Here is a 17725-nt window from a genome sequence, read left to right on the forward strand (position 1 = left end):
ATAAAAGACGAGTTAAGTCGATGTCTTTGTAAAGATATTAGTGACATTTGCCAACTAAAATTAAATGGACGATGGGTCTGACAAAAGCGTGTAAATTATCCTTAAATACAACGGTCAAGTACCGTACAATTAACAATGTCTAAGTAGATGTAATTTCATGAATGAAAAATACTTATAAACCATACATGGTCGGTAGGACTTCTTGCTTGTTCTTTTAATTCAGTTGATCCTTTCTTCAAGAATAGTTTTTTCTCAGCCGGATTGGAGTACTTGTCGTATGTATGCAGTTCGCCATTAAACGATTATCATTAGTATTATTTTTCCACTGACCAAAACGTTACCACACATGTCTAGGAAACCCGGTTATAATTCAGTATTATGTTAGCTGTCTCAATACAAGGTAAATGTCCAATAACTCACTCATTCACATTGTCTTCGTGATATTGGTATGATATTGTCTTGTACTAATTCAATAATAGTTGTCTTATATTTAACTTCAACGAATTTCAGTTTTAAACATTTAACCAGGTACTGATATCGATAAGTCCGATGCGCATGAAACATGGGTGCAAATTAAAAGTAAAAATATAGCAGAAGTTGCTTCTGTTTTTTATCTTAATTGTATCTGGACAATGCAAGGACGGTCTTAAATCCGATCATATAATTTGAAAATGTGAACATGTTCCCAGCTAACGTTTTTGTTTGACACTATGAGCTGATAATGAACTTTCCATCCTTGTTACCGATTAAACCAATTGAACTATTTTGATCATCATGATCCGAGAAATGTCAACACTATTGGGTCCATTGGCATTCTTGCTATGAATGATGCTAAACAATATTCATACGTGTAAGAAGTTTATGTGAGTTGTGTATACAAACAATATGTTTTATAAGTTATGCAACACGATTATCGCATTTGCGTTTGAAATGACAAGTGGCAAGAGATGTGTATTGCTTCTCGCTTTCAAACTGTATATGACACACATGTACGCTTACATTTTCTTTATTCCACTGGTTTATATTTGCTATTATAAATGCATATATAATACACTTTTGTATAAATATACGTTTTTCTTTATCACTTTTTATGTTCACAATAGCGATTTTTATATGTGGTTCCGAAAAAAAAGATTGAAGGTTGGAAACTGGATGTGTCTTAGAATATTTGTTCATAGGTTTTTGATCCAGAATACAATTACACTAGGAATGTGCTAAAAAAGGACAGGCAATCAAAATGTCGAATTACCGTTCTAAACCATTAAAAGGGTCAGATGAAAATATATAGATATAAATAATAAACTTTTTAAGGAAAGAAAGCCTTACAGAACAAACAAAACCCTGCAAATCGATGGATTATTGTTTTATAAATGTTGCGGTTTCCAACGTTACGAACAAAATTAACGCCACCTACATACTTACGCGGTGCATGTTTTTTAGTGTTGACAAAATACTAATTCCCCTGTCAATGGAACGACTGTGCATTTTAGCTTATATGCAATTTGAATATTTATTCCCAAAGCATTTATGTTTATTGTGACATATCGTTATACATATCGTTATTTATATCTGAACTGTAATCTGATGTACTAAATGAATTCATCTATTATATTAATAACACTCTAATGTGTTTCCCTTAAATAAATACATAAATTAATAAATAAATAAATTAATTAATCAATAAACAAATCAATAAATACGTAGATAAAAAATAAATAAATATATACAGTAGAAACAAAATATAACATAAAACGTTCAATCAGCGCAAACATGACTTACTTGCTACGTTCATCCGTGATATAAATGTTTCTGTTCGTTGTGATCGGAGATCGTTTTTAAGTACACCTCTTTATGGTAATGAATGTTTACTAATTGCCAGCGAGTTTACACTAGAACGTAATTATATCTTACTTCGATTTCATCTCCCATGAGAATTAATCGTAATCGAACATTGAAAATAATACAGGCAAACATTCAGTACGTCTCAATCGTCACGATTTCGCAAGTGTCATTGGCAAACTAATTTATTTTTCCGTTTTCTAGAACGTCTGTCAGGCACTGTCTATTCGTTCTATACAATGTCATCAACAATAACGCATTGTTAACTTTAAAGCAAGAGATGGGCACTTGTAAACGTAAACTTAATATCCGAAAAATGAATCTATAGACCATATTCTCCATATAGTTATGTGTCGATACATGACGTGGAGACATATCAGACCCAAATAAATATCGGGGAATTACTGTAATAAGTTGTTTTGCAAAATCGTTTACAAGCATATTAAATAAACGTCTTAAACAATGGGAATATATACTAACGAATGCAAAATTTGGCTTTAAACTAAACTTGAGCACGTTTGATGGAATAGTTATTCTTAATGCCCTTATAGAAAAACAGTCACAGAATAAAGATAAACTATAGTGTTGCTATATTAACTGCTAGAAGGCAAATGACGTCATCAATAGTGGTCAATTATATAGTAAATGACTAAATTAAATGTTGGCATCGACGATGAACTCTTAAAACGTATTCGATCCAGATATAATGGGGAAAAATTACAGGTTAAACACATGGGTAACTGATCAGACATATTAAGTAGATTCGTGGTCATATTTCAGGGGGGATATAACCTCGCCCATAGTATTTTCTCATTTTATTAACGACATCGAATTCGATTTACAAAATGTAATCAACGCCGGAACTACACTAGATCAAATATCAATAAGACTATTATTCATCTCTGACGACGAGGCTATATTTTTTTAAAGAAAGGAGGGTCTTCAAGAATCATTGAACACTTTACAAACCTACTGCGACTGGTGGCATTTTGCTTACATAAAAAAACTAAGGTCATGGTAGTCAGAAAAACTGTAAAATCGATACAAAATCCAACAAACAAATGTATATGTTACGCCTTAATAAAGAAAATAGAATAGGCTACAAAACGCAAAAAATATATCGTGCAAGCTACAGCATAAACAATCAAACGCGCAAGTCTATAGTTTGATATACCGGTATTCAGCAAAATGCAGATAATATTATCCTTTCTGTTGAATGAATCCGCTAGAAAGCGTAGGACTAGTAAATCGCTAAAATAAAGAACTATTTTGTCATTAGAAGCTTTAAATTGATAACTGCAACTATCGGAATTAAAAACCCAGTTGAAAACAAGAAAACCATTAAAGAGAGAAAAAAGTAATCATAGCCTGGGCTCGAAGCACTTTGAGAACAAAAAAAGTCTTTCGCTTAGATCACTCGACCATCCGTGCTAATACATGTATGGAATTGTAAACTTTATATACGTAATCCAGGTAGTGTAACAAAATATTACGATAACAACATAACTCTCACAATTATTCAATCGTTTCGCGTTTGTAGCGCTTTATAATGTTCAGGTTTTTAAATCGTCAAAAGGTGCATATAATGGATATTTTAATGCCTGGTAAATGTTCAGTATTATTGTTCTCTCAAAAATAGAATCAGTACTCTTGTTATGTTTGCCATTTGCTGTAAAACTGGTTTGTTTGAAAAAATGGCTGCAGCAAAGATGGTTCCTTTTTCACATCTTCTGCAAGTTTATGTGACGACCTGTTTAAAGTTTAACATTTACTGTGACACTTTTGTCCACGCAGTGAACTAGATAGCTACTAGATAGCTTTAAGCTACTGAACGTCTGCCACATTTATGAAAGTTCAAGTCACCGAACAACTGGTTATTTGTTGGTCACAGCTTTGGTCAAAGCATTTTAATTGCGATATTAATTATTCCCTAACTGCCTGAAAACAGGGTTGGGAGGCGAATTTAGACAAATCAGACAAGATGATTGAAAGTTTTGTTTACATCTAAAACCAGATGTGCACAACTCACGTTGAAGCAAAATGTGACTAGTAGGTATATAAGCTCGACGTTTTTCCTACACTGGGCGCATTCTTTCGAGAAAACTGCAAGTTATTCCCAATTAGCGTCAAGGGAGTGCAGAGGAATCTTGGATTATACTGTTTTTGTTTTTCGTAACACGTCTCTTTCTTTTATTAATATATATATAAATTGGACTTGTGAAAGACATAAAAGAACACATTTTATAAAAATATTATACGGAAGTTGTGACTGTTATGAACTAAAAGAATAGAAAACACTATACGATCAATTGAACATTTATTAATAACAATACAAGTTTATATAAAAGGAAAGACTTCTTTTTTTGTTTATCCCGCTTCAAGAGATTTGAAGAACCGTATTCTGAGACATTAAGTCGTAGGGTTACATTTACACGCGGTAAGTGCTTTATATTTTGGCTGCAAACTAGTCGATCAAAAAATTGTTGCCATTCGCTAAATAAGAAAATCGATCATAAATGTCTAACGGCTGTTAAAGGGGCCTTTTCACAGATTTTGGCATTTTTTAACTTATTCATTAAATGCTTTATATCGATAAATGTAAACATTGGATCGTAAAAGCTCCAGTAAAAAAATCAAGAATAAAATTAAAAAAAGGAAAAGAACATTGCCCGGACCAGGTTTCGAACCAGTGACCCCTGGAGTCCTGCCAGAGTCCTGAAGTAAAACGCTTTAGCCTACTGAGCTATTCCGCCGAGTACACATAATTGACGTATTTTATACCTTATAAAAGCAATCTTCGTAGTTTCACAAAATTTAACGACAAAAACAGAACTCTCCAAATTATTCAATCGTTTCGCGTTGCAACGCTTTATAATTTTTAGGTTTTAAAATCGTCAAAAGATGCATATAATGGCTATATTAGACCATGGTAAATGTTCAGTATTACTGTTTCCTCACAAATATCATAACTAAAACGAAAATTTGCGAATCTGAAACAACTTTTTTCAATTTTGTCAATTTACCAAAGCGTGAAAAGATCCCTTTAAAACTTGTGCGAAAATCAGGACGATGACTAATACGAATGGCTCAATGGGTGCGCAAGTGTAGGTTCTCTGTTTCTATCGATATACTTACTTAATGATTCTTAATAATTGCTTCCGACACAGGTGCCGATTGCCTGTGATTGTGCCTTTCTGGTTAACCTGGTTTACGTTTCTCGTTCTCCCCATACATGTATATCTGCTGTCCTAACTTTTACAATTATCCAAAATATCATGTCTGTCAACCAGTTCTCAGTGCCCCAGATAAGCTGCGTATCTGCGTCATTCACCCTATTAAAATGTTTAAAAATGCAAAGATATACAATATCATGCGTATTGAAAACGCAACCAATTTGATTTTTACGCAAAATCGTCAAATTTACGATACAAAAGCTTCGATCAAAAATGCTTTGCCCATTTTAGGTATTTTCTCTTGCAATTATTATCGTAACGCGGTGACGCTTACATTCAGCAAGCTCAGCAATCGGTCATAGTTATTCAAACGCTATGCGTTTTCAATCTGACTTAAAATAGGTTTAAAAGGAAAACATTATAATGTCCTTGTCACTATGTACTCTAATTTACGTAGTCGCGTGCGAGTCATAAATAACAATGTTACCACTGATTTTAAGTGTAACATTGGCACAAGGCAAGGGGACGTAACTAACACGATCATTTTTAATTTATTCATAAATGAGTTATCCCTTTACCTGCGTGACCAGGGTCATCAAGGAATTTTCATTACGAAAGATATTCCAAATATACAATGTATATTATTTGCCGATGATGTTGCGAGTTGCTCTGAAACGGCTATTGAACTACAGCGTCAATTAAATAGTATTTCTGATTTTTGTCGAATAAGTGGCATGACTGTAAATGAAAAGAAAACCGAAATAATTGTATTTAGAAATGGTTGCCCATTGCGGTCATATAAAAATTGGTTCTATAATTGAAATCATGTAAATGTTACGTCAGTGTACACGTACATGGGTTTACTGTTTACTCCTTAATTAAGTTGGTCCAAGGCTAAAGATAAGTTGGCAATTCAGTCTAAAAAATCTATTAATGCCATAAAAAGTTACCAAGGCTATTTTGGAAAATTTGACATTCAAAAGTATTTTAAACTTTTTGATTCAATGGTTAAGCCGATCCTTTTATACGAAGCTGAAATTTGGGGTCATACCCTTTCTGAAAATATAGAACAAGTCCAGGCTCAATTTTGCAAAGATTTTGTTGGTTTGAATAGGTCAACAAACAATTGCATGGCCCTAGGGGAGGTTGGTAGATTAGAAGTAGAATATTATTTCAAGTGTGTTAAATACTGGTGTAAACTTATTCACATGCCATTGCATAGATATCAAAAAAATGTTGTAATATGTTAAAAAGCCAGGATGAAATCGGAAGGACAAATTGGGCTACTTCTGTTAAAAATCTGCTATTTAATTATGGATTTGGTTATTTCTGTGTGTATCAGGATGTTGGCAATGTTGATGTCTTTTTACAACTGTTTAAAGATCGCCTTATTTGTTGTTACACGCAAAAATGGTCAGGGAGTTTATTCGACTCGTCTAGATGTGAAGCATAAAGAATGTATAAATCATTGCTTGAACCAGAAAAAATATCTTTCGCTTAAAAAAACATTCTCATAAAGAAAAGCATTTGCAAAGTTCAGATGTTCCAACCACAAGTTTCTTATTGAAACTGGTCGACATCTTGGTACAGAGCATGGTCTTCGATATTGTATACATTGTCTAAATGTAGAAAACACACGTGTCATTGAAAACGAATTTCATGTATTTTTTTATTGTTCTAAATTTCACGAAGAACGCAACATTCACATTTTTTCTTGGTATACAGGAAACAGAAAAGAAGAAATAGATTTTATTAATCTGATGAAAACAAATAATGATCTGACATTGAAGAAAATTGTATTATTTATATTTATGTTAATGCGAAAAGTTTAAACATAAAACTATTCACAACTCATGCATGCAAAATATGACATGTCTGTATATTGTATTTTGGGTCGGTGGCCTTTATTTACAAAATAAATTGTCTTGTCTTGTCTTGTCTTGTCTTGTCTTGTCTGTTGTAATGCCACCTTACCAAAATATATAGAGGATATATTGAATTACAGAGGAAGGTCGAGTAAGAGGACATCGTGTTATGTATAAAGTATAAAAAGAACAAGGTCTAATTTATGAAGAACAAGGTCCAATATATAGAGAATATAATGTTTAATATATAGAGAGCAAGATCTAAATATAGAACAGTGAATTATATGTGTCTTGTTCTGAGAAAACTGGACTTAATTCATGTGCGTAAAGGGTCGTCCCAGATTAGCCTTTGCAGTCCGCACAGGCTAATCAAGGACGATACTTTCTGCTTTTATGGTATTTTTAGTTTGAAGGAAGTCCCTTCTTACAGAAAATCAAGTTTAAGCGGAAAGTGTCGTCCCTGATTATCCTGTGCGGACTGCACAGGCTTATCTGGGACGACACTTTACGCACATGAATTAAGCTCAGTTTTATCAGAACAAGACACATATTAAAGAAAACGATGCCAAATATTATAAAACATTATAAACATGTATTTTGTATACAGAATCATGTTGAATATTTATAAAAAAGCGTCCAATATATAAAGAACACAATATTAGATCAACTTCAAGTATAGAGAGCAATGTCTTATATATAGATATCAAATTCCAACATATAAAAGAGGTATAATGTCTTAAAGATCAAGGTCAATGCCATAGAGAACAATGTTTAATATGTAGAGAACATCATTTGATATTTAGAGAACAAGGTATGATATCCATTTGTATAGAGAACAATGCCGAGTATATAGATCTCCAGCATATAGAGAGCAATGTCAAATAGATCTTTATTATATAGAACAAGATAGATTATGCAACCAAGATTAAATACATACAACTATGTGAAATATATTGAAAACCAGGTCAAACGTATCTACAATTTGTGAAATATATGTGTTTTTTTAGGGGAAATACAGATCTATGACACACTGTATAATTATGGAAATTCCTTATGCCTCTGATATCCCCTTGGTTATAAACATACTAAGGGCCACAAAAATACCTCAAATGAAATACAAATAAAAGTTAAGCTATTTTTCTTCAGATTTTCATCCATTTTTAAAATGTCCCAAGTGTACAGATTTGGCCTAAAATCATGATAGATCCTTTCAGCAAACAATTCAAGTTCCCTGTAACTTATCTTATAGCATGTTTGTGTTTACTCTTTCCTCTGCTCCAAAATTAAAATATTCATTATAAAGTCCGAAATACTGCTATCTAAGTATTCTACATAGCATGCTAAATGCTGATAAGGTCATAACCTTATATCTTCTTCCCTCATATCACATGTTCCATTTGCATGTATGCTGAAAATGATTTGGAATTTTATATTTGTGTTATTGCATCTCTGTGGTATGTTATTGGACATTGATTTCTTATGCAAAGAGCATAATGTACCAGTATGTAGTTTCTTATTATTTTTAAATAATTATTGTTTAAGGCTTAAACAGTAAATGAAAAACAACATGAATAGGTCATACTTATATATATTAACATATTTAACATATTAACATATTGATCCAGTTAAGAAATATTCACGGGTATTATACAGTTTACTTCCGTTTAAGTAAGGATTATAAAATGGAGTACACATTATAGTACAAGTTACAATTCGATTTGTTTATCATAAACATTATTAACTATAAGTGGTCATACAATAATACTGGAATGAATATTACAAACGCCCCTAGTTTATCAAAACTAAATTTCTTTATGTAAAACACGTTAAATTTCTAATAAAAACAATCAGCAATACAAATTTCTCATTAAAACTTCCTATCACAATTGATTGATAATGTATTCAATTAAAAGAGTTCATTTTCCGGAGAACACATTTAGTTTGTTTGCAGATGAGGCTGTAGCAAACTGTAGAAAAGATTTCATGAGTGAACTTGGGTCGTGTTACCATTTTGGAAATGTACCATTAGGTTTTACAGAGGCGGAGGTTTGTCACAGTGCATTTTACGTTTGACATCAATTATTTCGTTAACCATACATTCACATGGTTTGTCTATATTGTTAATTGCATGGGAATTTATCACATTATTTGTTAATAAATGAGTTGAATATTACATAGCTTACTGAAACTTTTGAAAATGATTATCTATATAGCAGTAGTCTCTTAGCTTCAAACGAGTTATCTTCAAATGACTTTTGAAAGTAAATCCCAACGTGTTTAAGAAACATGTTCTGTCTGATGCATGCACAAGAGAATACATATTTATTTATCATCATATACTGCAAGCATACAATTGTTTAGTCATTTAAGCTCGATACAACATGGATAAATGGTTCTTTTGGTTGATATATATGGAAATATGAAGGGCATCTTGTTCACATCGATTAGGCGAATGAGGATAGTTTCCTCAAGACCTACGCAAGTGGGCATCCAGGTACGTTTTGGTGTTGCAACTGTCGGTGTGCAAACACTCATTAGACAGCTATCCGTCGCAAACATGTTTGCAACTAATATAATTTATAATTTAAAGATATCATTCGAGGTCTCATTCGAGGTGAACGGGAACAGTTCATACGAATGGACTTTCTAAATAGTGTCTCATAAAGCATTATGCGTGCTAAAAAATCGGGGAATAACTTAAAGTAAAACAAAGTGCAGGCATGTAACACATAAACACTTAATAATTGGTCAGGAGCACAATATTCCTCTGCACTAGTGATTTTGTTATGGTATGATACATTTCATATTTAATCGGCCTGATGAAAACTATAAGTATTCAATACATTATCTAAAATCAATAATGGAATACAAGATTATTGTTATATAGTTCGTTTCGTTCATAAGAAGTTTGTTAATTGAAATAACTTATATAACATATCTGCAATATAATAATTATATTCGAAATGTCAATTCCACCTATTGTCTAAAAAACTATGATTTATGTTTCAACAGGGTTGTTAATAAATTGGAATATATGTAATTAATACGCAAGACGTAGTCATTAATTCATCACATATAGTCATTTACATGAATGTACTATTAACTTGGGAACTTACATAGAAGATGTACTAACCATGTGTTCGAATATAGACCGTTATTATCCACACCGGCAGTTACATCATTAAAATGCAGCATAGATACTCAAATTTTGTTTCAGCCCAGTAAACGACGAGTGTGGCCATAATATAATTAAATATCATGATACCATTTCCAGCTCAATCTTGGTGGATTGGATTAACAGATCTGATGTCAGAAAACCACTTCCTGTGGATTGACGATAATACTGAAGCGATATCTACACATAAATTAACTTTGTTTACGTTAACAGAAGGATTCGATGAAAAACTTTCTCTCACCACCACATTCATTAAGATTAAAAAGTTTGCATAAACATTGCAAACAGGGTTGCAAGAATAGTTTTTCAAAATGTTGCCGTTCTACCACATAATCCATCTAATGTTTCAACAGCGAGTCTGATGACAAACGAATATACATACATGTATAAGGTTATTGAAAAAATATTTATAGAGGGCCATTTTGGCAGAGAATAATCAGGTTTAATCGCGAATGAACACATTAATTGGATCAAATTCAATTACATTGTTTAACTTGTACCATAGCGTGTAATCCATAAGACTATGGATGGGTTTTAATACACATTATACAACAACTTGTTAAAGAATAGTTTTGAACGTTCTTATATTGACATATTTTGAAAAGTTCACTATATTTCTAAGTATTACTCAGACAGGGGGCAGGACCAACCAAACGGCGGCATCGAGGACTGCATCGTTCTTGATCACAAAGACGTATAAAGGTGGCACGATTATCATTGCGAAACCCGGATGTTTCCACTTTGTGAAGCGAAGTATGATGTCTGCGTAAAATATATTGTTTGAATGGCTTACTATCAATATAAGTTTTAGTAAGAATAGTATGAGTATATTAAGTATAAGGGTTTGTATTAGTACTATTAAACATATAAGAATAAGTAATCTAAACATTGTTGTATGAGTTAAGGTAGTTTAAATTGGTTAGTAAAAGTAGATTTAGTAAAAGTAGATTTAGTAAAAGTATTTTAAGTATAAGTAGTATTAGTATTATTGTAAACGTCAAAGAAGAATAATCAGTAAGAGTAGCATAAGCATATGTAGCGCTATATAAGTATTACTGATATTTGTTTAAGCAGTATAGCAATATAAGTATCATAATTACCAGTATAAGAATTAGTTATAAAATTATAAGTTATATCATACAAGAATTCTTTTTGTGAGCTTAAATAGTATAAGTATAATAGATATTGTCATTAGTATACAACGTATAAGAATATTTAGCATACACAGTATTACTTTTCGTGGAATAAGTAATCAGTTCTGACCTTTATTAGAGAAACATTTATTAAAGTAGTTTCTTTTATACCTAATGATAAAATATGACATTTCTGCAGTGAAATAACATCAGTGAAAAGAACAAATTGTTATTTTCACCGATGAAAAGAACACATTTTCGGAGCTCCCTTTTCTATTTTTAGATTATCATAAATAATTTTATATATATTTGCTATGATAACGAGTGAATTAAAATCGACATTCCACCGAATACAACACATTTTCTTTTTAAATCATGCTGTTTCACCGTTTATTTACATTGTAAAAGAGTTTAACTGGATAATTTCGCTTGTATAATGACGTCATTTCGTGTTTTGAAAGGTATTGAGCCACGCCACGGGTGAAACTCCGAGAAATGGTAACTTTGCAGCGAAAGGGAAACAGCTGTTAATTATTTTCCTGAAAAAGGGGCATAAAAGAAAAAGAAAATGTGTTCATGTCAGTGTAAGATCGTTTAAAAGTTGTTTAATGTATAGAATTTCGTTTAACGCTTGCCAATTATATACATATTTTTGCGTGCATATACTTTCATAATAATTTTATGTTTCAGACCAACTCAGATTCAAATTGTGGGATGCATATCGACCTCCTTCCTGACAATCGTATATCCACAAATGCATGTCTGAGAGTGTGTCTTGTTTGTAATATGCATTTTATGAGGTGATTAATGTGGTAAATACACATTTTCAAACACTTTACTTAACAATTACATACTGTAATAAAATTTTATTGTATCATGTATTGCTGATTACTTAAAAAAGATTAAGACTATTTCACTAATTAAAATAGATGCAATAAAAAAATGTATGTATATGTATATGTATAGTTATTTTAAAGGGTAAAACAGTATCTTCTGTCATAAAACATTACATCGCTCACCACAATTAAAATGATTATATTGGTAATTGTTTGTAATAAATGTATTTAAAATAACATACATTCAAAGAGTTTCGATGTTTATTTTTGAATGGAAATATTGTTTTAAGAGTACACATACATCACTTCTATTGTTAGAAGTGTTGCAAAACAGAAGTATGCAATAATTATCTCACACTTATCCATTGGAAACAATCCACTGCATTCTGATTTTATAATCCAGTTAATGCACCAGTGGTATGGATTGTGATTAATTTTGTTTTTTGTTTCTTGTAATGTATGAACAACTTTTCATGACCATATTTCGTTTCAACGTTTGGCTCTACTAAAACAAGTCAAATTCAAACTTATGAAACACATTGCGCCAAAAAGTGTCTGCATATATGTATCAAAGCAATCAAACATTTAAATATTTATATACATGGGTTATACATGTATTTGCATAAGATAAAGTTATTGTTCTGTAATGATACTGGTTTTAACTTAACAATGTAAAAATGCATCTTTTTATAATAAACACAGCAACAGCAGCAACAACAAATGCATATATTATGTTAAATAGTGAGATTAAAATGTATATGAAAGGCGTTGATGCTCTGCAACATTATAAATGGTTCGATAATTTTCAATATATACTTCATATTATTCTTACAAACAAAATGGTACTTACATTGAGGAAAGCAAATGGAAAAGAAAAAAATGATCTAAAAATAATGAGGGTCTTAATATATCATGGCATGAGTTGTAATGAACCCGTGTTAAACATAATTTATATTGTTTTTGTCTAGTACCTTAATGATGATTCGTAATTAAAATATAATAAATATTGATTAAACATGATTTTTAAAAGTATCCGAGGCGGCAGTGATAGTGTTAACGGAAGTATTTACAAGTCATACACATTAAAAAAAACTGAAATGTGATTAATTGAAATAAAGTAATGCAATTTTTGTATTATTATGTTGCGATTTGATTGTACTTTTTATTTACAACACTTTAAATTAATATTTAATAAAACATTTAAGCACAAGACATAAATATTGCACAATATGTTAAATGTGTAACAAGGATGCTGGCGATTCTGAATAATGGTTTGTACACAACTTAAGGTATTAACAATTCTTATATTAGATTGCGTTACTAAAACAAAATGCTTATTGACATTTAAAAGTAAGACCAGCATCTTTTTCTTTTCCATTAAAATCCGAATTTTCATGAAAAACCGTAATGTTTCTTAGGGCAGATGACTTTTCATTATGAACTTTCATGTTATTAAATTGAAGAACAAATATGCCTCGTGTATTTCGCTTGTCGACGACGTTTATAATAATAAGTCGTCCTAATATAATGGCGTGTAAGTTGCCTTTTATCTAATAACAGTGTAACAAAATCGACATTTGAGAATAGATCGAGAAGGTTTAACAGGGTTTGAAGATTAGCACACCGTATAATATTAGATTTGATTAAGTATGTGTAGAATTAATGCAACACACATCAAAGTATATTGCATATATATATATATATAGGATTATTAGAGTAAAGTATGTGTCTAAATGTGGACATTTTATTTTTATTTAAACTTATAACGTTTTATTTACAGAATTTTAAATAATATATAATGAGCAATGTACCTGTTGAACGATGTGTACTTAAATGCAGTATAAAAATAACCAAACACAAACAGAAAGCATGTGATACATGTATTATTGTTGTGTTAAATTTAAAGTTTGATAACGTAGCCAATAAGCTAAACATGTTAAGGATAAGGTGCTTACGATTTAACCGTAAATCAAACATACAAATACACACTCAAACATGTTGTTTAATCATAAAAAGATAGATTAAACTATATACAGATATTATTTATTTATTTATCTATTTATTTGATTATAAATAATATTTTTATTGCCGCTATTTATTAACAGACCCATTTTAAACACTCTTGAAACAATACATTTCTATATCGTTTGATTAAAACAAAAAATCAGCGCTAAAGCGTACATAGATTAGCACACGTTGACATGTTTGATTTTCAGAATATCTATACACTACATAGACTACACTATACAGAAGCACAATAAATGTTAAACAACATACACAGACAAATTTATTCGAGAATGTATTGTACAACATAGTAACTGTTCGAGGGAAAACACTTTTGAATTAATGAAGATATGTATATATTATGCATATGATAAACAAGCATTTTTGTAGATTACGATATTCTATACAAGGCAGCTAATTACATAGAACCACTAAGCAAATATAATAACGAGCATATATGTAAATGATTTATGATTCATCAAACGTTTCTTGTTTTTATGAATGCTTGAGTACGTATCATGGCAAATCTATAAAGTAAGTGTTATTGTAGAGCTGAACAATTGTTATTATCGAAAATGTCCAGAATATAGCATTTAATATTTTAGCCGTAATTTCGTCAAAAAGGCTACCGACATCTGTCCATGTTATTTCTGACGGTGCAACGCAACTTTCACTAACCGTGTCACTATATGACTGGTTGCTCTTATCGTTTTGCTCAGGTTTGTTGTTGTCTTGTAAGGTGTGGTGAATCTTTACTTCGACATCATCGGATACGCTATTTGGTCGCCTCTTGCAACAAGGTCGTGTTCGCGTATGTAACACAACTTTCTGTATACATGAAGGAATGTTTCCTTTGCGATCGTGAATCCGTAAAGCCATTATGCAGAAAAAGAACACAGTGGAGCTGTACATCATCAGAAACATTAGGTAGTAATAAATGAAAGCCATTGGATCAGAGCTTTGTGGGATATTTCTATTAACTATCTCAAGATAAACGACAAACGAAAGAAACACTGTGATCGCGACTGATGAACGCTCACCTGAACTAGCAGGAAGGAGGAAAACGAAATTGTTGATTGCGCCTAGCAATGTTATAGGAATTATGATGTATACGATATAAAACTCACTTCGCCTTGCTAAATGCAATTGTATTTCTAAATATGGGACATTTGCTATATTGCTTCCTGAAAGTACATTATCGGCAATATAAGTCCATTGGCTATTTTTGGCAAAGTTGTTCATGTTAACTGAATTGCTTAAATGTACTATAGCTAATTCACTTAGTCCGTACGACGGGTCAATAAAACTTATATGACAGGTTTGTTTGTCAAACGGAAAGAACGTGACATCTACGCTACAAACTATCTCGAACACGTTTCCTGTTGCCCATCGTACAGTTCCATTATTAAAGATACGCAGTGAATTCTCAATACTTCCCAACTCCTGAATCGAACCCGCAGACTGTTGCAACAACAGTCGTGGGTGCCAAATGTCACGTGCTGACAACGCAAATGATGTTATGTTATCAAAATCGTCAGGATTCCATGACATCCTTTCTTCAATCCATTCGAGCGTGAACAACCACGTAAGAGCTAATTTGCCGTTAATTTCGTCAAAACTGTTGATGCTGACAAGAAATGATTGGATACTGACGTTAACCTGTGTTCGATGATCATTAACTGGTAGCAATAGCTTGTTGTATCCGTTTGTCATGTTTGTATAAAGTTTAGACATAGTTCCTTCAACTAAAAACCAGCTTACTAACAAAATACCGAAGCGTAGTATCCACACGGTGTTCATTTATGTTGTTTAATAATGTGTAAAGGCTTATCTAAAATATTGAGTAGGCATACATGAGTTTATAACAAATAAGCGATAAATCCGGTTGAAAAACTAACGTATGTGTCTCGTTCAAACGCAAGGTGAAAAATGAAGTAGTTAGAATCGCGGATACAAGTGGATGGTGGTTATCGATTATCATCTGATAAAATACATTAATCACATGAAAGTAATCAACATACAGCATCCCTAATGGGCATTTCCGATGTCAAGCAATTTATGAAACAAAGGCACTTATTCTCAGTTGATTTAAATAAAGTGATTTAATGAATTTCAGCTGCTCCTAGGTTTGTGCTAATGCGCCATTGCCGTTATTCAACAATTAAACGCTAATATGCTGTATGAAAAACTAGGATATGCTCTTCAATATGTTATGATGAAACAACATTTAGTTTAAAGAACGCATTGGTTAGTTAATGGACATATTGCTGTGAATACATTTCTAATTGATTACCCCATGTCGTGCATGCATTAACAACAGGAATGGATAAACACCATATAATCGTTTTCGGAAGGTCCACATAAACATCAAGCATATTGTAAACCAATCAAACTTGGCGTAACAGTCTCTGTTATTGCACAGCAGGGTAGGATAGGTGGAGTTAAAAGACACATGAATAAACGCAATTTTTTGAGTCATTCGCTTTTATAACGAGAATTCAACGCTCGACGGCTTAATTTTAAGGGATAAACAGCTAGCTCTTATTTATAAGAGTTTATACTCCTTTTAAGTTTAACACAGGTTAATTATTTCGGAAGCAGGTTTAAATTAAGGTTAATAAACACTAAGAGTTACACGTTTCATAAGATATATATTCAACTAAGTACCATAGTTGAATACAATATATATACATGTAGATAAATTATGTGATCAAACAAGTATAAGTGTATACGGAACCAAACGAAAAAAAAAGATAATTGAACACATTTAAAGCGGCATATCACTAGTGTTTTGTAATTCTTTACATGACTTTACTAATTTATTGTTGTATGTAAATGTACATTTCAATATAATGAAAATACAAATTATAAATGATGTGTATCGAGATCATTACATTAGGTTAATTCAGTAGTCAAATAAAAACAATACGTATACAATACACTTAAAGGGGCATATCAACGGTATTAATTGTGATTCTTGATTTGACTAACAATTCACGGCAATTCATTTGCATGCATTAATATATATAATCGCAGTACCATGTTATTAGAATTGCTAGGACAATATATATGAAAAACTATTTTATCTTTACACTTCGTTTACGATAAAAAAACTTATCCAACACAAGAATTGCATTTTTAGGAAAACGTTTACATACTACAAACAAGTTTGCACGATATACTACAGAAGGCAATTATGAGGTATATGTAAAACAATCATTTACTACCTACATAAACTTCGTTATCTATTATGTGATTTTAAAATTATAATAATCTATTAGTTGTTGATACACCACTGTAATGAAATAATTCTGAAATCAATAAAAAAAACTACAATGACTCACATATTCATACATAATACATTTTAAGAACGTACGCGGAAGTTTTATTTATTTGTATTAAATATATCTTAATGTTTGATAGATCCATTTTTTGCTCGTATTAAAAGGAAATAAAATTCGAGGGTGACGGGTGTTCTTATTTGTTTTATTGAGCTTTGAGTAAAACGACTATTTCAATGTGTGAGTTCACCTAGCAATATGCCTTAAAGAACAAAACTGAGCACACACGTGAGAAACTGTTGAAAATAATTTAATTTCCTGTGTCCATTTATTATTACGATTAGAAATTTAGTTCATAACATAAAATATCAAAATAATATCATCTAAGATATTTGGAAAATTAAAACAATGTATAATTT

The 17725-nt window shown here is 31.5% G+C and overlaps 1 protein-coding gene across 1 annotated transcript; it reads right to left on the reverse strand.

Moving 5' to 3' along the window:
* Window positions 1-14541: 14541 nt before the first annotated feature.
* On the reverse strand, window positions 14542-15924 carry LOC127863599 (neuronal acetylcholine receptor subunit alpha-2-like). The gene is made up of 2 exons (XM_052403183.1): window positions 15292-15924; window positions 14542-14814 (listed from the first exon to the last, which is right to left on the reverse strand). The coding sequence occupies exons 1-2, from the start codon at window positions 15823-15825 to the stop codon at window positions 14542-14544; spliced, it is 807 nt and encodes a 268-aa protein (XP_052259143.1). The 5' UTR covers window positions 15826-15924.
* Between the last annotated feature and the right edge of the window lie 1801 nt (window positions 15925-17725).

Source organism: Dreissena polymorpha, unplaced genomic scaffold, assembly GCF_020536995.1.
Source record: "Dreissena polymorpha isolate Duluth1 unplaced genomic scaffold, UMN_Dpol_1.0 chrUn019, whole genome shotgun sequence".
NCBI classification, from domain to species: domain Eukaryota; kingdom Metazoa; phylum Mollusca; class Bivalvia; order Myida; family Dreissenidae; genus Dreissena; species Dreissena polymorpha.